This window comes from Haliaeetus albicilla, chromosome 4 (assembly GCF_947461875.1).
Source record: "Haliaeetus albicilla chromosome 4, bHalAlb1.1, whole genome shotgun sequence".
NCBI classification, from domain to species: domain Eukaryota; kingdom Metazoa; phylum Chordata; class Aves; order Accipitriformes; family Accipitridae; genus Haliaeetus; species Haliaeetus albicilla.
Window position 1 is genome coordinate 13132285 of NC_091486.1, and position 22078 is coordinate 13154362.

The following is a 22078-nucleotide window of genomic DNA, read 5'->3' on the forward strand; positions in this document are numbered from 1 at the left end:
CAATTCAATAAATCCACAGAAATAATATCCTGTATTCAGAATTGTAAACATTTCCCATAATTGCAGGGTCCCATGGGATGCAGAAGGAATGCAAAGAGGATTTCAAAGCAATGGAACAATCAAGTGAATAACCTACATATCTTTATTACGTTCAAATGGAGAATTTTTCATTGGACAGGGTTTCTTTTTTTAACCAAGTGAATTGTTTAGAGATGACAGCAAGTCAAAAGAAAAACTTAGAGATTCTTAAAACTTCAATGTACAAAAGTATTAGAACCAGATTGCAATTATAAAGATGTTTCCAGAGTAGTGCATGAAACAGATGCACCCTGTTGGACAACAGTCACCGTATTACATTTAAAATAAAATTGTGTGAAATTTTCAAATTGCCTAAAGTAATCAAGTTCTCTTTCCAAAAAACACAGGTTTCTACTTGCTTAAATATGAAAAACGTCCTTTAAGTTACTTCATGCATTGTTTAATTTGAAACTACAAAGCCCAGTAATATAACCTCTCTACAGCTGAACAGTACAAGGTTAATTCAGTTTCCTTAGAAGAGTGGAAGCTGTATTAGCATAGCACATAGAAGAAAGGTGAAGCTGTTTTTAATGAATATAAATCAAAAGCTAACAATTTGTACAAAATAGATAAAGGAAGCAAATGGACATCAAAGCAGTAACTACAGTCAGCAGAGGTAATAATGATATTTTAAGTATATAAGGGGCTTTAAATGTATTAGAAGCAAAAGAAATCCAAACAATACTAGCAATATAGCTTTGAAGGAAAATGATGGAGTTGTCAAAAGGAACTTCAGTGAATATATAAATGAAAATATTAAGTAGGTGTGGAGAGGGCCTCTATGCCTGGCACCTCCAAAATGCTGTTTGCAGTTCTGGGTCCAAAAATCAAGAATGAGTTCAAACCAGAGGGGGCTCAGAAGACCCATAAGAAAAATAACAGGACTGGCAGGTGCATTTCGTGGCAAAGGGAGTCAGGAAGCTCCCTGTGTCAACAGCTTAAATCCAAAGATTAAGAAGTGATAGAAATCAAAAAAAGTCAGTCTAGTTTTCATTATGACGAGCTATTCAAGCTGGGTGCCAAAGGCTACGTAACCTCCAGAACTGGCTGCGTGCTGAAGCCAGTCAAATTCAGACAGGAAATTCACATTCCCAATCACTAGTGACTTCTAGTCTGAAATGAAATGGTTTTCTAAAAAAGATGCTTTCATGCAGTGGTTCTCCACCTGATCAGACTGCAGCCAGTCCCTGACTCACATCGCTGAGCTGAAACTGCTACAGAGGTGATATGGTTTTGCTGTCCTTGTATCACCATCTTCCGAGCAGCCGGGAGCTGCGGTGTGCCAGCACTGCCCCGCAGGTCAGGTGAGGATGACAGCCCCTGCTGACCCTAACCTGAGCATCCCAGAGCATCCCAACTAAAATGACTCTACACCAGTGCAGATCAGGCATTTTGACTTCAGAAAGCACTGCCTTATACTTTTTGCCCACCATTAATACATAACGATGTATATAACCCCACCCATGTTGTTTCTGTGTGTGCTTTTAGCATCTTGTACATAATAAGATCTGATAAGTAAAGTAACAAAGTGGTGTGCATATATTTTACATGAGATTTTTCAAAGAGATAGTTTAAACATGCATACATTTTAATGTTGTAGACTGTTTCCATATCAGATATACTAACTTAAACTGTCAGTATTTTCATAGCAAAGTCCTGGCCAACTCCTTAGAGGAGATCTGAAAGCCCAGTGATTTGCGAGACCGTGGCATTTGTGCCGTCTGTGCTCTATCCTCAGCATGAGGAAGGGCTCTGCTCCCCCTTCAGCACTCAGCTTCCTTTAGTACTTCTCAATGGGTATCCGCAAATGCTTTAACTATTATCAATTAATTACGCTTCAAATTGCCCCTAAGAGAGACAGATGTGATTATTCTCCTCTGTCATTACACCCAAGGTTAAATGGAGTCAGGAAGAGGTTAAGTGACTCTCAGGGTTCACAGTTCTGCTTGACAGGGAGACGGCTGCAAGGTGCTGACTCCATTCATTCAACTGCAAAACCATTGCGGCCTCAGAGGGCTCAGCACATGGCAGGATGGAGCCCTCAGCATGCAAAGTGAAGAGCAGGGAATGACTTTCTGATTCTCCCATCTCTGCTTGAAATCATCACTGTCTAAATAACAGGGGCAGATACTGCCCTCTGTTATTGGTTTTTAAATGACTGCAATTCTAAGCAAGTGAAAGCAGCACATTGCACAGCTATCAAAGCAAACCCTGGAGCTTGTAGACCGCAGAGTAAAGCAAAGCCTGTTTCCACTTCAAGAGTTCCAAGTTATTAACTAGAATTAAAACAAGAATATTACTTGGTCAATCAAGGCAAGACAGGCCACAGACAGTAATTGCACAGATAAGAGCTAAAAATGGGTATACTGCTTAAACCAACACAGTTCGTGTAGCTACAGAAGTTGCTGAATCCACAGGCAGATTTGAAAAAGGCATTTGGGGATGTTACTGAAAGGTTAATTCGCTTTTGTTCTACCAGTAGAGAACTGGAGGGCCTTTTAATTGAATATCTGGAACCAAAGCTCATTTTATGACATGACCTGACACATAGCATAATCATATTTCCAAGACATGAGATACTAGTAATTGAAAGAAGGGGGATTTGTCCTTCGATTTGAAAAAGGTCATGAGGTTTTCAGTTAAGCATCAGGTCAACCAGGGCTTGCCTCGCTACTCTTAACAACAACAGGCAACCTACTACCAATTTCACAGCCTGCTGTTGCATTTTGTTGTGCTTTATTCCAAGCTATCTGAACTCTTATTTTGTAGCACTTCGGGGGTATAGAGAGGAGATGAGGGATACAAAAACCAAATCTTTGGAAACCACAGCCTTAGACATGAACAACTGCAATAGCAGCAACGAAGTCATCACAACAAAGTCATCAGAACAGGCCAATTTGCAAAGGTGAGAAGAGGAGAAAGACTCAGCGCAGAACTCCCGGACTGTTTTATCCACTACAAAAGGCAAGGATATGACCAACTGCAGTGAATTACAAATTATATGACAGCACTGAGCATTTGGCAACAAGCAATCCTTTAAGATGGAAAGCTGTACAGCAAGCCATCTCTGGACAGAAAGGGTTAAAGAGCAATAGTTACATCCAGAACAAAACTTAAGTGTCAGTCCCAGCAGACCTGGATTTTTCAGATAAACTGTGTCACTGGCCCACGTGGCACAAACGAAGCTGGTAACAGCAGTTAACCAAGTCAGCATCAGCCTTGATTAACTGCAAACATAATCAAAGAGCAAACAAAATCATTTTGCCATCTAACACGCCAGCAGATGCAAGTGGTAATCAGAAGATAAGCTGCTCTGAGTTAGCAGAGGTCCAGCAGAGCACTGGGGGAGGCACCATTGAATTACACCTGTGTTAAGTGAGGCTCAAAAGCAGCCCCTGTTATGATAATGTTGCATCACCAGAAAAAGCATCTGTCTTATTGGAAATGGGTTTGATGACAGTGCATAAGGGTGGGTGGCATATTCATAGTCAAATGTCTCCTAATGTACCCCACACAGACTTTACGTGACATTGCACCAACACAGCTGAGTGTCTGCGAGGAGAGAATTTCACGGGGCGAGGGCAGGCACTTCTCCCTCCCCTTCCACTTCTCGCAAGCCTGAACTGTTTATGTACAGGTAATATTCTTTGCACCAATTCAAGCAGCTGTAACATTTTAGGGTTACATGAGATTTAAAGCACGGAATTTTTTTTACAAAACAAGAGGAGCTGGATCACCCTGACAAATTTTAGTTTAATGCCACAGCTCCACAACAGCCAACTCTGAGCACTTCCATCATGGCTACCTGCAGTCCTGTGAAGTGCCTCAACTTCTAAGTTGAGAGCAGTTAAACCTGTTCTCTCAGTGCTAATTAATATCCTCGACACAAACACTGGGGCTAAGAGCAGTTCTGCCAGCCTGATTGCAGAGACCACTCTATAAATTCATCCTTTATCAAACCCAGCCTGTTAATGGGCTCTGTGGCATCAGCACTATTTACACCGACAGGAATGCACCTTGCTAATGCAAGCCTGTAGCAAGAGCACCACTAATGCAGGAGAGAAACCAGTTAGTGGCAGAGCTAACATATCAAAATTCTGCAGTGCCAGCCCACGCAGGATTTAAAGCCTCATTATCAGAGGGTCCAGACCTCGCTTCTGCCTCAGTCAACAACCAGAAAATCCTTCCTGCAAGGGTTTTTGCCTAGAAACGGATTCTTTCTGTTCAGCATGTTTTTAATAATTTTTTGATAGCTTAAGCTTCATTTACAAACACGCACATTTTGTTCAGGCTCTTTGATACAGCCTCCTAATGAAAACTTAACAAGATGTGCTTGCAAGCGATGGAAAACCTCTTGGCGGGAGCCAATCCGAGGCCATCATGGGACACTGAATTAATCTGTGCTGCTGCTTTGCTCGGTGCATCTGGACACATTAACTCAACTGTTGAGTATTTTAGCCCCCTCTGCGCATCCTTCATATGAACTATGTCACACAGGTCTGCTCAGCACTGAGACTGAGCGTGGTCATCTCACAGGCCAAGCAGCCACTGGCTGAAGCCTCACAGTCAGTCAAAATTGCCGTGTTTTGTTACAGCAGTCCCGCTTAGCCAGAACACTGCATTTTCCCACCGAACCTTCCTATGCAAAGGCTGAGATAACGGTGCAACCAGCTTTGTCCCAGCTTACTTCAAAAAATGGGACAGAATGAAAGGAAACATGACCACTTTAAGAACAGCTTTTTGATTACAGCCTGGGTCCCACAAGCAAGCTAGCAGGGCTAGATGAGCATACTGGCCCTCCTGGCTGTTAGCCTGAATAGCCAAAACACAGTCTGCACCCACTCTGCACACAGTGCAACCCACTCTGGCAAGGACTTTCAACAAAGTGCTTTTTTGTCATTTTATATTCCTCAATGCATAACTTGGACAGAAGAAACGGGGCAGTTTTTATTGTGAAAAGTCAGAGAAGGAGCATACCAGGATACAGAATGATTAATATTTTGAACAAAGCCTGTGGGTAAAATTAATGCAAGTTTGCTTTAGCTCTCAGCATTCTCTGCACTGCTGATGAGACACACAGGGATGGGCAGGACTGATTTAGTCAGAACTGAAAAAACGTGATCCCTGTCTGGTTTCTTACTGCTGAAGAAACCCCTATCTGATTTCTTACTTCTTACTGATGGCCAGGAGATGACCCATCAGACAGCAATGATGTCAAGATTCCTGCTTGACTTGGAAGCCAAAGAATTCTCTTTGTTTTGTATCAGAACAATACCCAGGTACCATCTCCCACTAACATCTTAGAACAACACAGAGCTTTTTAACGGCTCAAACACCATCCCGAAGTCCTCTGTGATTTTATCAGGTGCAACAGATTAAGCACCCCCATTCACTTCTACCAGGTCTGAAAGAAAAACCCTACAAAAAAAATAAGTGAAGAGCTAAGGAGGCTGATGTCTCTTAATTGCACATCCTCTCATCCCAGTACAGCCACTTACTCAATACAAAAATACCTCATTAAAATCATCCTCAGTTTGTTTTATTTCTGGGTGTTCTTTGGGTAACCCCTGTGGGTCAGGCTTCACCAGAAAATAACCTCTTCCAGCTGACAAAAATAATTTCCAGCAAAGTGAAAGTTTCACTGCTGAACCGAGAACCGGAAATCAGCTCCCAGCAAAGTATTTATTAAAAATACCCATTCTGCAAACCCTGTTGAGTGCCACAAATTGAAGCCATTTGGCAAGTTAATAACATTGGCAGCTGCCACCCTTACGAACCATTAAAAGGGAGCATTTTCCCCCTATTATTTCTCATTGCCGCTGAAAGTATTTTCTAAGAACACTTATTACCTGTGTTTTTACAAAAGCAGGAACTGAATGAATTTGCTCAGTGCCGAGCCCTTCCAGTAAAAGTGACTGACCTAAAAAGTAAATGCCCCTGCCCCCCGTTATTTAGGCCTGTTAACGACTGGTCTATTAAATATAATTCCTGTTTCTGGCACAGTTGATTCATTTGTAGTCTCTTTGCAGGCAGCAATCTCGACAAAAAAATGATACAAATGTGTTTTCATGTGTTGGTCTCATTCTTATGAGCCACAAGTGGATAGCTTCTGTTTCTAAGCAAGAATTAGTAGGGGGTGTTATTAAGCCTCTCCTATTAAAAGAAAACCAGAACTCGATGGGAAGGGTAAAATAACCCAAACCCCAAACCAAAACCAACAAAACAAAAACAACCCCCAAAGCAAAACAAAAAACCACTGTGTATTTCAAACTCCAGTGTTACTATTCTTAGAAACACAGCATTGCTGTGGTTGGAAGGCACTTCTGGAGATCATCTACTCCAAGTCTCCTGCTCAAAACCAGGTCAACTCAAGCAGGTTGCCCAGCACTGTGTCCAGTTAGGTTTTTAGTATCTCCAAGGATGGAGACTCCACACCCTCTCTGGTCAACCTGTTCCAGTGTTCAACCAGCCCCACAGTAAAAAAAACCTCTTCTGTTTAAGCAAAATTTCCCACGTTTCTATTTGTGCCCATTGCCTCTTGTCCTGTCCCTGGGCACTGCAGAGAAGAGTCCAGCTTTGTCTTCTTTACCCCCTGCATTAGGCACTTATGCACACTGGTAAGATTCTCCTGACCCTTCTCTTCTCCAGGCTGAACAGTCCCAGCTCTCTCAGTCTCTCCTCATATGTCAGATGCTCCAGATCCTTAATTACCACCACAGACCTTCACTGGCTTCACTCCAGTATGTCAATATTCTTTCTGTACTGGGGAGCCCAAAACTGGACAGAGCAATCCAATTATGTCTCACCAGTGCTGAGTAGAGGGGATCAGCTCCCTTGACCTGCTGGTGATACTCTGCCTAATGCAATCAAGGATGCCCATCTATGGAGTCTGTGTCCCCAGCTCTGAATTGTTTCTACAAGAGCACAAAAGACCTAGCATAAGTTTGAGGGAGCATCACCCAAGAATAGCTAAAACTGGACAGTCACATCACCAAATTATGACATCAAAAAGGCATATTAAATCCCAGGGACAAACAAGGCAGAAGAGGGAACCATGTGAGTTTTAGTTAGAGAATGTGATGGTCATTAATTTGGCAGGGGTCTTTGCATTGGCTCAACAAGAAATTCCATGTAGGACTCCAAGGGCCACTCCAGACAGAAGTTTGGGTTAAAAACACAGTACACTCCTGAAGAACTATCTGCATCTCCCTATTTCATTGAAAAATGCTCACCTAGCTTCAATCACATTTTTTTTTTTTCCTTAATTCAGTTTGAGTAATGCAGCAAAAACATCTCCAACTGAGAAGACATGTTACTTACTGGAACTTTGTTGACCTTTGTGATTCTGACAACTAATCACAATCAACTGCTATTTTGCACAGTTTTCAGCGCTACAGTAGGAAGAGGTTAAAATTTAATGCGTTGGCAAAGTCAAATCTCAATTAGCTGGGATAATGGAGTGGAGAGAGCACATAAAAGTAAAAATGCAGATAAAACACATTCAGATAAGCTATATGAACAAACAGTGAGGACATAAGAGAAAGAAGAAAGAAAAGTCAGTGAGTTGATCCCAGAAGAGGCACTGATGCAAACTGATCAGTCCAGAATGCTAGGCATTTAATGCTGCGAGTCTTGAAACAAGCTCTGGACATAGACCACAGACATGCAGCTAGTGCACTTCTGGCCACAGCTGGTTAAGCGCTGCAGTCTAACTGGGCTAGGCTGGATCTATTGTCCATTTGGCTCACTTCCCAATCTGGCCCACAGCCCCCCAAATCCTGATCACCCACATACCAGGCTATGTGTGTACACCAAACCATACTCAGACTAGTTGTCTCCTCTCCCCATTTCTGGACAAAGCCAAGCAGTTACAAAAGGAAACCTGGAGTAGTTGATGGTATCCAGTACTCCAAGGAGTGGTCTATGGAGATAATACAGACACAGATCCTATAAACCCTCCCAAAATGCCTCTCAAATGCTGGTGCAATAAGCTTACTGCTTTCAAATGCTCCTCAAACCCCTCATGGCAGTCCCTGGGACACAACACACACTTGTGGCATCATGCATCACTTCAGCAGAGTGTATCATTGTCCTCCTCTTATTTTAGGCATTCTGAACTCAGAGATAAGGGAGTGGGATGACGATTACATCTTAGGACCACAAGAGCCCCACAAGGGTCCGGAGAAGAGCCAGGCCAGGTGGTGTGCAGCACAGATGCCAGCAGCCTGCTCCAAGTGCTAGCCCTGAAAAACACCAACAAGTGCCAGCCTGCACCACGAGCCTGCGTGGCATGGTGGCCACAGAGGATACAGACCTACCCAATGGACCCAAACGAAGAGCAGGCCCAAGGCAGTTAGCAGCACAAGTAGCATTAGCTTTCCTGCAGCTGGCACTTCTGCCCCAAGTCAGTACTGGGGACCTGCCCCTACTGCTGCCTCCTGCCCCAAATCAGTCATTACAGCGCACAGAGATGCCACTGGGGAGGAATAGGAATGTGAAATCAAGAGCATCACTCTCTGTGGGTGTCAAGTCCACAAGAGTGGATTTTTCTCCCAGTAATTTCAAGAGTTTTGATTCTGATTCTCAGTCCTTAAAATATTCCACAGGCACCAGGAATAACCTTTATGCTTCACCTGCATTCAGGGTGATGGAGTAATGAGTTCTCCATCTTTTCCGTGTGGATGTAGCAGTCTTCTCTTCCGGAGCTAAATCACTGTGAAGCACTGTTCAGGACCATTAAAGCACTGCTCAGCTCAGTCCAGAGTTATCGGCATAGCAGGAGATTGATGGTTCTCCTATACATATTAAGTAATTTGGACTGGAAGCTGCCACAGAAAAGCTGGATCCGATTTTAATTTGCATGTAAGATATATATCTGTGGCCTTTGCCTAAAGGTTTGTCACTCTAGCCGAAAGCTTTACAAAGGTCAGAATATTCAACTTTCTGCTTTAAATTCTAATGACAGATGAGAGATACATTTCTTAGCATAAATATTTATATATAAACATACTTTATATATATATGCATGTATACACACACCCCCAATCTTAAAATATCTCAGCATATGTGTAACTGTAACAAATACTGTCATAGAGTCACAAGTGAATGGAGTAACATACTGTGAGTCTGCACTGACCCAAGATGTGGATCTGAATAGGAAAAGAAAATTATTTGAGATAATGGGGCCTGGCAATTTTATCCGTGTTCCTTCTGCACTAAAATAAGCAAGTTAAGACTAATTGGCAATATAAGCTCCAAGAGGTCTCAAGATTGAGAAAACGGTAAACAAAAGCTAATCTATCAAATTTAGCAGGAGGCACATTATCACTGCAGAAACACTGAAAAATAGAATGATTTGTACCATTTTATTGCATTAATGATTGTTTCACAGAAACCAGAGATTTAACATACTCATCCGCTACTTTCCCCTGCACCCAACAAAGGGCAGGCTCGTTGCAATCCCTCCGTGCGCCTGCCTTCTCCTTTGCACAGACACTTCCACGTTTAGAGAGCAAATCTGACAAATCAGAAACTGTGCATGACCCACATACTGACAACACAATAGCAACGCTGACTGTCTTAGGAGCCACGGGAAGGCCAGAAGTGGTTCCAGTTAACTCCTCTCTGTCCTGTATATAGAAGGTCTCATGCAGCACTGTATCCAGAACAGTGCAAGAAGAACATGTCTGAAGGGCAGCCTTAAAGGACCCAAGAGTTACATCACGAAAGCCTTGCTTATACAGCCCGTTCATACAGACAGGGCTAGGCTGATTTTTATTCACCCCTCCTGGTGTAAGGGTAAAGTCAACCTGCAAACAACGGTATCATAATTAGCCCATCAGGGAAGTTGCCTCATGCTTTCAACCCCGAGAGGTACATACTCATTGCACATAGTGTCTTTGTTTTAAACGTGGCCTTAAAAAAGACCAGGAATTTAAGTGCCTTAAAAAGACGCAGGTAAAAACCAAAAGAGAACTGACTCTCTTCCACGGAAAGTCACTCATCAGGTAGAGAGAACTTGAGAGACAGCAAACTTCTAAATCCTACCATTTCATCTGCAATCATTTGATTTTACTGTTACAGCTTGCTCTTAACCAGTTGAGGTCCATGAATTGGAAATTCCTGGCACATGGGCAATTTCTAGTCAATAGGTGGTGGGAACTGGAGTTCAGAAGGGATTAAGTCCCCTTTCCTTTTCTTTTACAACCTTCCAGAAATCTCCCTTCTGAATTGCACCCCTCCCTTCTCCCACATTCCACATCCAGCAGGGCTTCATGGGAGCCCAAAAGCATTCATGTTTAATTCTCTAACAGAAAAGCAAAATAAGGGGCTGCCTGATTAAACATTAAGAACCTGAGCTTTTTCTCCCTTCCTGGAAAATACCTTCAGTTTAATGGCAACAAGTTAGTAACTGCTTATTTGAAGGTTATCCATGAATTGCAGGGCTGGCTGTGTGATAGGGAAGAATTTTCCTTGCATCTGGGGCAGCTGAGTCATGGTGCTATATAATCAGGTTAATACTACCTAATACTAAGTGCCAGGATTATCTTCTCCCCTTGACAGACCCCTCAAAAGTTAAGAACCTGTACCAAGTCTGCCTGTCTCTGGGACAACACAGGAAAACAGAAGAGGTCCCTCCCATTCGCCTAATTTGTAAAGGGCCTGATTCAAAACTTTTCTAGAAATATTCTCAGGAGCTTCAAAAAGAAAGCATGCGTGTGGTGCACGCAAAACAATCTGGGAGGAGGAAGCTATGTCCATATTCCCAGTGGAGATTTAAATGTAGATCTATTACAGATGAAATTTTCCATCAAAATTTTTTCTCAGCCCCTGGGGACTGATTCCTCCTACACCACTATATCGATTTCACTACTGAAGTGCTGCACTAATGAGTCAGGCTCTCCATGTCCATTGTGCTACTATAAAGGATCACATTTTGTTATATGGACCATAAAATGCAGCAGAGGAAAATAAATCTGTTTTGGTTTTGTACCCCTGCCTGCTTTGGTGTCTGCATTAACGCAGTAACTCTTTAAATAAACACTGTATACTGTTTTGTTTCCATTTATAAAGATACAAATGATGGTGCCAATGATGGTCCCATGCAGTTGTATTCAGAAGCAGCTCTTTACCCTTAAAAGTCTGGGGAGAGCAAGGGAATTAATTCAGGATTTCATGAACTGTAGGGTTTATAAAACCCATCCATGTAGAGAGGTATTCACTCACATGGTGCATAGAACATGACAAGGGTATGCTTCTTCTTCTTCAAGGACTCCCTGAAGTCTTCTCCAGCAAGGTGGATAACACTAGTCTGTTTTTCTTCCCACGCAGGCTCAGGTGGAGGTGGTGCTTCAGGACTAGAAAAGAAATGAGACTGGTTTGAAAATGTTTCTGGAAGCAGGCAAAGGGGCATCACATCCTGGTCATAACTACCATGAGGGAACTGCGGTCGAAAAATCCTTCAGGGTGACAGTGCAGTAGAAAAACCTGCTCGATATTTCCAACACCAGATAATAACAAAAAAGATCCAAGTTAATTTCTGTAACTCAATAAAAATATAATTTAAGTGATTGTACTCAGGCATACGAGTAGGAATGCAGAATAAAGATTTCCTACATTGCATCCAGCATCTGGGCGGAAAGAACATTGCTCTTGTATCACTGTGTCATCCATAGGCATGACTTGAGAAGAACAGCAAGCAGATGGAATCAAAAGGCAACCAATATAGAACAGCATCTTCCATTCAAACATCCTTTTTGTACTCTTTATCGCTATCACGCAAACTTCTGTAAAGAATTTCATGACCTTCTCTTGAATTCAGATATTAAAGCCAGGATGCAATAATCAGCACCGTTCCACTTGGAAGACTGGGAGTGACTGAACTGGAATATTTTACCTTGATAAAGAGAATGTCAGGTTTCAATTATGACTGCACATACTGACTAGATCAGAGCAATCCCGCACATCTAGAGTGCCTCTAACAAAACTTCTGCTATTCACCAGCTCACAGTCTTCTCTCAGACTCATTAAATTCATTCCTGCTGTATCTTAAATAGTGATTACTTATATAAAATCATCAGAATGGTGCCATGGTATAAAGACCTTCATATGTCGCCTTGGTAATAAATTAGCTTTTCAGACTTTCCTGTCACTTTGAATGACACCATTTTAAATTGTATCAGGTACATAAAAAGCAAGTGGAAAAAAACCTCAATTTTTTGAAGTCCTACTCAAGGTCATTTGGTGGACATCCATCGTATTTCCATCGATACTGATTTGCCAGTTGTTAGTGAAAGAATTAGGGCAGCTGGTCTGAATTTTCACAGGAACACAGTTGGTGTGAGCTATCATCGATTACAGTTACAGTCAGAGGTGTGACTTCATCTCACACAGACTTTCCCATGCTGACCTGAAATAAGCTACCCAGATACTGGTAACAACCCAGTGTGGCAGCACAGACTACAGTCACCGCAGAGGGACCAGAGCTGAAACCTGCATGGCTGTGACTAAACCACTCACTGGGATAGGTTTACACAAGCTGAACTTTTATCTCCAGCCTGCACCCCAGATGCATCCCTATTTCCACTAACTTCAGTGCAGCTGTGACAATTTTATCCCTGGTCAGCAAACAAGGATATTACTCTATTGCCTCTCTAGTTGGGAGAACATCCAGCAGTCAAGAGCAGGAGACAAGTTGTCTAGGTTTCCCCTGTGTTGCTGACTACCTGAGGCTGCAGACAAAAGTATTTCAGAGACACAGCAGGATCCAGAAGGGATTAACAGCCCCTCCCTCCTCCTCATTGCTTACTCACCTGGCAATACATACAGACAGCATCAACCTGACTCTTTAACTCAATATAAATTATGTAGCCCTCAAAATACTCCAGCAAACTGGTGAAACTAGGACAGTAACTTAACATCCAATATTGACACAGCAGCCTGGAGCCTGAGTATGCAGGGAGGCTGAAAGGGAGTACTGTGTCTAAATGTAAAATATAGATAAAACTTCCCAACATGCTACAAAGATACTGCCACAGCATATCTATTACCTGATTTGAAGCACTTGAAGAGAAGAGACAACCAAAAAAACTCCCCCCACACAACCTCTCTCCCCCCACCAAGTAAGAGGGGAAAAATTTAGATTACATTCCTCAAGCCAACTACACTTAATGATTAAATGATTTAAAAACTTCACAAAACACTGGCAGTTTTTTCCCCATTGAATAATGCAGAAAATACATTAGGCTTACAGTACCTAAAGGAAATGCCTATTTTATTCTGGAATACTTATAAAGAGAATTGTACCAGCAATTTACTTCTTTGAAATGAAATTATTTTCATAATACATCAAACTTAATTCTGCATATTTTAGCACACCACCCAAGAAAAGTTTGTTAGTGCAGACAAAGGTGCTGGTTTTGTTGGTCTCGCTGGCTTTCCTTCAGCCCCATGTAGCTGGTATTCTAGGCGTTGGCTCTGAAATGCTGGAAAGAGAAAAGTACAACTGCAGAAATTCAGTTACTAACAGTGAAATCTGCTGCTTAGTATAAAGAGGGAACAACAAATGTTCTGTTTATTTTTCAGAGCCATTGCTATTCCTTTTCCAGTGAGAGGCTTAGGGTATATTTGAAAAATATTTATTTTGGGAAAGAATTATCAGGACAACTATGAAAACACCCACAGCAAATAAAGGATTTGGTGTATTAGAGGCCATAATTAACATACATGTTTGTATGGCTTTGAATACTGGAATTCAGTTTGGTTTTGTTAGCAAGGGATTTAGGCAGTTGGCAAAGCTAGGTTTAAGATTTACTTCCTCACCAAAGCAGTCTCCAGGAGCCAGTAGCCAGGAACCCAAATACTATCTCAGACCCTTAAAACTTACTTTAGCAGCCAGTCAATGATCTTCTTCTTTGTTCTGAGGTGTGGCAGAGTGTATTTCTCCTCTCCATCCTTAAAATACTTCAAAGTAGGAAACCCTGAGATGTGGTATCTTTCTGCCAGCGCCTTGTTGACGGTAGCATCGACTGCTGCAAGGACACCTGGACTCTAAAAAAGAAACCACTAACTGTAAATCCCAGTAACATACACTCACCCCTTTGGCAGGAAATAGTGGACTTGGGGGCAGTCACTTGTGATCTAAGCATCTTCACTTTCTCAGGTACTCAGCACAGACACACACAAAAACACAGAGGACTGATGCAAAACCAGGAAGGGACATCTTATGGACTAAGCATAACCAGAGTGTTACCGGTTCTCCTCCCGTTTCTGACAGGATTCCCTGTATATAACTCACTTTATAATGCCTAAGAGCTGCTCCCAGGAATGGCATTTCCTCCCACAGATCCCAATTTCTCCAGAAGAAACAAGCATTGTTAAAGACAAGTTTACTTCAAGGCAATTTCATCTTTCCCTAACTTGAGGGCATCTTTATATGGACCACCTTTAGAATCACAGGAGAACAGATGCTTCTAGAGCGTGATTCGTCTGACCTTTGTTTTTCTCATCTCCTCCTTCTCCAACAACTACAAAGGGACTCTAGATGTCTCTACTGAAGATGCTTGAAGTATGGGGGAGACTAATCCTACTTCTCTTCTTGCATGGAGTACACAGTGTGAGACTGAATCAATAACACTAATACTTATATTATTGGATCTCTCTTCTCCAGCCATGCTGATGGAGCACTTAAGATGAAGCTAATGGAGTGATGCAAGCATAAAACCAGGGTATTTCAAAGAGGGATCAAGCCCCTTTGTTTTTTTCCAAATCTAATTCATAAATAAAAGCCTATGTTTCTTCACATTCGATGCCTTTAAGTAAGAGAAAAAAAAAATTCCATTTTGGATTTGATCATATTATGTATAAGGCCCACAGCAGAATACATAAACATTTTTCGATTTTGTTTTCATTCAAGACAGAATGTTCTTTCTAAGACTTTGGCAGGGCTCATGCATTAGCGATGAGACTGTACTTTGGAAGCACATTTTGAAGGGTCCTGTGGGAGGATGAGAACAGCTGAATTTGTTGTAGGGAGAAAAGTCACTTTTATTACTCCAGTTATTTATTACTGATTATTTGAAGGATATAATAAAGGAAATTAGCTTACATCACTGGCTACATGGAGAAACTCTGCAGCCTTCTCATATTCTGGCTTCATTTTCTTACAGTGCCCACACCCTGCCAAAAGAAAAAAAAAACAAACCCAAAACCAAACAATTAGGTTGTAGACGCCATGGTTATTCATTGACCCATCTAGCCATTATCAAAATCTAAAACCATGTGGTAGAGATTTACTAGAATTTAGTAAGCATTTTACTTAATTTATTTGCAAAGCCTTAGTATGATGTAGGATCTTTTCCAAAGTGGTCACTATGGCTTAAACAAAGAATTTAATCTACTAAAAAAATAATAATAAAACCTCTGAATTCACATCCACACCTCCTTCCTCCCAGAAAGTACTATAAACACAGTATTTGTCAAGCCCATCGCTTCTACCGTGCTCTCAGGAGAGGCAAAGCCTCACCCATTTCAGTTTCCAAATCTTTATCTGCTTTAAAAAGAAACAACACAGGCCCTCACGTGACTTCCTGACTTTAAGCGGAGGCTTATACTAGCACAGCTTAATTGAGTAATGTAATTTGAATTAAACTGCACTGATAACAAGCCCCGTTTTACAGTGGTGCAGCATGTCCCTCTAGCAAGGATTTGCACTGATTTAGTCACATCAGTGTAATTACACCACCACATATGTTCTTAACATAAGCAGGGCCTGTAAAACTGAGATAATGGTGCTTTCTCGCTCGTGCAAAGTTCTCCAGAGATCTGCCGTTACTTCACTGCTAACTGCTGACACGACAATAAAATAAAATGAATGCATAAGCGAGAAAAGCAGATTTAAAATAAATTATTTGGGTGTCAATTAAACTGCTTTCCGCCAGTGCAATTGCTTCCAGGCAAGCTGGATTTTCGGGACCAGGTGAGGTTCCCGCCGCGACATCAAGTTACGCCTCAGCACCTGCGGCGCAGCACGATGCCCTCGCCCCGCACAGCCCCTGCTGTTGCCCCCAGGGGACCAGCACAGCCGGAGACCCTGCAGGGTCAGAGCAAAGGGACGGAGCGAGCGGCCGAGACTGACGCTCGGGCAGGGCGAGGGCCAGCTCCTGCGCGCAGACCAGAGGCGCAGAGGGCTGTAATAAGGCCCGTGGCGCGACCCAGACGCCCTGCACTCGCCTGCCCCGGTGCAATGTAATCTCAGTGCAATCCCTGGCCGCACTTTCTCCTCTTGTTTGCAGCAGCAGCCAGCTTTACTTTCTTCAGCTGTTATTGTTGGAACGGGCACTTGAAAGGCCAGACTTTGCTGAGCTTTTGAAAGTCGCATCAGAAAATACAGCTAGAAATCTGTCTCAATGCAGCTTCAGCAAAAGCCATTTCTGAGGTGTATGGGCAACAGGGTTGGAGCTATTTTTACACCAGTCTCTAAAAGAAAATAAACCAAGGACTCTGAACCTCAGTGCTGCTTTGAATCCCACCAATGGGATGACTGCTGAGGCCAGCAGATGCAAACCTAAGCCTGAACTCAACCAGACAACCATGTTCTATACAGCACACGTCAAAGAGCGTTCGCAACCAAGAAGCGATAGGACATCCAGGTGTAACTTCAGCACAGCAAACAGGGACTTCAGCAGAGCTCCAACCACCTCAGCACACCATGAAACACTTTCAGGGCATGTTTATAGAACGGGGTGGATACATTTAAATAAAGACTATAAAACCCACCTGAGAATTACAGCAAATACGCAACCAGCTGATCCCAGACCAAACTCCAGTTCAAACACCAGCTAAGGTCCATACCACTTAGTCATCTGCATAGCGACCACAGCATTAAAAAGCCCCAAGTCCTTCTCTTGAGAAAAAAAGATAATGCTTTAATGTGCTAGGAGCAGCAGAACGAGGGGATTTCAGCTGGAGGAGGAAGCTTTGCTGTGATTTTACACAGTGGTGGGAGCACATGCCACCAAGCTGGGAACCTGATGCGACAGCTTTAGAGGTGAATTCAGGAAGAAGCTGGAAAAGGCTGAGGAAGAGTTACTGTCTCAGCACTGCTTGTCTTGGTTAAGAGCACGAAAGAGGCTGGCAAAGTGATTTATTTGCCACCCACAGAAAACTTGCAGGCATATGGCTTTGCGGAAGGGGCTGACAGTTCCCTTTGACACCTGCCCGAGTTGATTTATTTCTCCTTTTAGGAGCAGGGAACTTTATTCATTTTGTGTGCTCCTCCTCACTTCTAAACAAAGGGCATCTCGAGTCCCAGCTCAGACACCTGGGAACCTCTCTGAATTAGCTAGCTCAAATTTATACAAAAAAAACCCTTTTTTGCAGGGGTAACTTCACCTTGGTGGGCTTTACACAGCATGTCCTCCAGCCAGAGCAAGCTTCACACCGTGCTCTAGATACGGTATCCACACAGTCTACGTTATATTCCAAAATCATTAATATTAGATCTGACCAACCAAAAGCATCAAACCACCTGAGTTTTCACAAACCTATGCAGAGAGAAAAAAAAACAAATAAAAAAAACCCCAAACCCCAAACAAGCTAGGCAGACTTTGCCCAGGAAATAAAAAACAATCCAAAGCATCTGAAATTCATGTAAGTAAAATTTTGGAGAAAGATATCCAGACTACGAAATGTCACTATTCCAGGTTCTTTCATGAACATCACACAGACACAGCACTACTGACTGCCACAAAGCTAACTCACTCGTGCTTAAAATAAAGGGGAAGCAGGATCAGGTCTTTAAAGGCACTTAAATGCAAACTGAAGTCCTCAAATCTTTATCATGCAATGCTTGTTCTACCCCTGACAGAGGACAGCACAATACGCCAGCCTGGAAAAAAAAGCCACCACATTAAACTCAGTCTGAAAGAGGGACAACAAATCTTTAGAGCTTCTCCCATGATAAAAAATGCTTCTCTGGCCATCTTTCTAGAATTTTGCTATTGCGTGCTACAGCCTGCTTCCACCTACCATTGCGGAAAAGGGGAGATATGAACTAGAAGTCAGACCTACACGCTACAAATAAATTCATCTCTCCTATGATTATTTATCCTACCTTTCAATAATCCTGTGAGGATTGCCATTAAATTCTCAAGGCCAATGAAAAAGTCATTTAAATGAATTCCAAGGTCACTGCCTCTCCTTTGATTGCTACATTAGGTTGTTCAGCAGCAGCTGTATCCCTCTGCGCTAAGCTCCTCTAGTTTTAGACGTTTTCTGTTCATAAAATGAATGGGAAAATAACAACAACCCTACAGGCCCTTAGCCCAGATGCTCCAATGTGCTGCATAAGGTCTGCTGGGACGGTGGAAGGAAGCCCGCAGGTCTGTAGTGGGCATCTGTGATAGATGTGCTCTTAGAAGATGCACTGGCATGTCAAGTGTATACCGACATTAAAACTAAATGACTAAGCAAGGGAAGTGACTCGTTCAATCCCAGGTGAGAAGAGAAAGGTCACGGTCAACACAAGGATGCCCCGCAGTCTACTCCAAGCACTGACATCCTCTGAGCCTCTCTGGGTCATGGCTGGTGGAAACACCCAAGGGACTTGTAGGTGTCTACACAAGAGGACTCCCACAGCCTCAGTCTTTTCTCGGAGAAGACAAGTAGCTCCCCTCTGGAGGTGCAAGACAGAGTTACTCTCCATCTGGCAGCAGAAACCACTCAGGGTTCAGCGCCTGGCTCTGCTGAACAGTTCTGGACAACTCCTTTGACGTCTCAACACCTCATCTTGCTCCTCTTGCACAAAAGGAGCCCCAGGCTCCAAGGGCCAGGGCTCAAATGGAAAAGAGCACATGGAGTAAGTGTAAAGGAGGAATGTTACAAGACAGGAAAAAGAAGTCAAAGCTTACAAAAATCAGTGCTAGGACATCTGGTACAAGACAGGCCCTTGCTAACCATTTTCAAAACATATGTCTAAATGAAACAAGGATTCTGTTTTCCCCGCTTATTTATAATCAATCTTCTTATTTGCACTGTGCAGCCAGGCAAATAAACAGCTCCTTCCTTCAGTGCAGTCACTGTCACATAGATCAGCTCAGCTGTACCCCAGGAACGACAGCAATCAAAAGTCTCCACGTTGCCCCAGTGCAGACAAGTCACTTCCCTCCAGAATCCCACTGCGGGGCAGAGGACGACACTTGCTCAGCTCTTTGTCCTTCCCAGAGTGTGACCGTATGCAAGTGCAAAGGCAAAAGTGATGCTAACACGCAAGGGCGAGCAGCACACGGACAAAGGAAAGGTTAAGAAATGTGCCAAGCAACTTTTTTTCCAAGTAAATATCTATATTCATTTACAGCAGCCTGATTGGCACCACGGCAAAGACTCACAATACAGAGCACAGTTGCTCCAAACGTTTTTAGAAGTGAACTAATGCAAACACTTCTACTGTTAAGACCAAGTTTTGCCTGCAGAAGACAGGCAGAAAACCAGTCAAGCAACTCCAGCTAAGCTCCTGCATATGCCGTCTTTGTGCTATCCACAGAACATAAATCTCTTTCTCTCTGTCATTCACTGTTTGCTTCTTTCAGGTTATTATAGCTATATAAATAAACACCATGCTTTTGGTCATGTCCTCTCATTTCAAGACAACATCGTCTGAGGATCTGAAGTGTACGTGACAAGCAAGAGATAAAAGCCAACATCCAGGTGGTTGTGGACAAGGAGTTTCTGACGTGAGGAACCCTAGAGATACATTAAATGGCAAATAAAGATTTTAAAGAATCATTACATTTCTGCCATTGACAGACTGCTTGAGTACTGTTATCATGTACCAGCTATTTATTGTATCATGCCAGCACTACATCCATCTATAGCTGCATACCAAAAATACCTCAATTAGCCTGAGGAGAAAACAAATTTGAAGCACAAAGCATGTCCTGCTTTCAGCAAGTAGGTCCCTCGCAGTTCAGACTACAATCATAGAAGATTTACAGACAACTTCAAGAAGAGGGAAAAAAAAAAATCTCAAAAAATTCAGACATACCTTTTCTGTCTAAACATTTAACACCTGGGGATACACCTTTGGTTTCTCCATTCCTAACCTCAGAGGAACAGTGACCTTTCAACACAGCAGAACAGCCAGCCCTTATGCATCCCCTGTTGTTAACTTTGAACATACACCTGTGTATATAAAAGCAAGAGTATGTACATGTGTACATGATGGGGAGACACAATCCTTGGAGCCAGGGCAAGGATACACACAAGTTCCAGCCGTCTTAGCACCAATGCGAGAACACAAATGTATTCTCTTCTGCCATGGAAGTCTTTAACACGCAAAGGTTTCTTATGCATCATGTAGAAGAGTAGCTCTAAGGTTTGACATGAGGCAGCTCACAGTTCTTTCACCGGTGTAGGAGAGCATAAACTACAACAGCTGCAGATTCTCTTGCATAATTTAGCCATCTGCATTGCAGACATCTGATGGGAAATCATCCACAAATTTGGCAGGCAGGGAGGATGACAAAAGCAGCTGTTTCTCCCCATAATCACAGGTACAAATTTGCAACCGTGTTGTTTGCATGTTCACTTAATAGTCATAATGGTCATAGCCATCAGGCCATAACCAGATCTCCAGGTTTCCACTTTAAAAAAAAATAAATCACCTTATGAAGGATCAGGGACTTAAGAAATTTCATGCATCCTTTTCCCTCTGGGTGCTTACTCCCACCAAACCGTCCATCTCGCTCTCACCAGCAGCACTGCCCACTCAGGTAAAATTCCAGATACTTAAAGACAAAGAAGTTTCAAGGCTTGATGCTTTCTTATAAAATCAGGAAGAACAGCTTCAACATCTTTAACATGACATTGAATTCAAATTTTCAACAGCTAGAAATATGTGCACGCATACACAAATTCAGAGCCCCCACCTCACTACTATACTTCTAAAGGCAGGATTGATTTGACCAAGTATTACATTGCTTAGGGATCAGTGACAAGCAGACAGCTTTATGGCCTTACAAAAGACAAAGCCTGTGAAAGGTCAGCCTAGAAAAGACTCTGAGGAACTAGAAATATAGAATTAAAAGGAAAATACTTCAGCAGTTTGCATTACTGCAGTCATGCTACATTTATGGGGTTGCAGCCTAATGCCTCAGCTGCGCGGGCTGCACAGTTCATCCCAGTGACAGGACAGCAGTACAGCAGTACAGCATCTCGTCCCCACCGTTATCACCATCTCACTGGCATCACCACAAACTCACAGTGCAGTCAATCTGTGCGTGCAATGATCTGTGCAAATCCAATCTCAGCATGTGTGCACAGAAGAAAGTGCCTGCCTGCTTCCAGCAGCTCTTCAGTGTGAAGTCAGGGCCCAAAATGACTACAGATTGGTCACCCCTTCTCCTATCCATATGACTTGCTGAGGCGGTGGGGACCCCACCGCAGCCACCGCCTCTCTTGGGAGCACCTCGTGCACACAGGGCAGGCACAGATGTCCCTGGGGGAAAGCCTCAGGGCACCGAGAATAGAGCAGCACAGCAGGGGTCACTACCAAACGATTCGGGCGGACACCAACGAACTCCTGATCAGGCCACAGGAGCAGACCACCCCATGAACTACCTGACACCTGCCTGGAACATGGGGATGCACGCTGAGCGAGCCAAGCCTCGCCTCCCTAACTTGATCACCTTGGCTGTAGAGGTGAAAGCATTTGAAATCCAGTTCTTGATTGTCTTTTCTATGCTGGCACAACTGTTTCCCCCCGAGCATCAGAAGATTCCTAACAGTTAGAATACAAGTTCGGATTATTTAATTTTTTTTAAGAAAGACAGTCAGATCAGTGCATTACGTAAGATAAATCAGATCAAACTGAGAAGAGAGCTTAACCAAACGTATCCTCCAAGAACCCTGCCTGCATCCATGCCATATTCACAGCTCTAGCAGAAGAGCTACCTTCAGCCAGAAACAGACCTGGGCAGGGGAAGGCTCAGCACAGAGGGGGAGA

General features: G+C 43.0%; 1 protein-coding gene across 1 annotated transcript in view; it reads right to left on the reverse strand.

The window, feature by feature from the left end:
• PDIA5 (protein disulfide isomerase family A member 5) overlaps nt 1-22078 on the reverse strand; it is a 103569-nt gene that overhangs the window by 18815 nt on the left and 62676 nt on the right. The window contains exons 12-14 of the mRNA XM_069780962.1: nt 15185-15255; nt 13964-14127; nt 11305-11435 (exon numbers count right to left, since the gene is read on the reverse strand). Coding sequence (XP_069637063.1) covers nt 11305-11435; nt 13964-14127; nt 15185-15255 — 366 coding nt within the window. The remainder of the gene's footprint in view (nt 1-11304; nt 11436-13963; nt 14128-15184; nt 15256-22078) is intronic.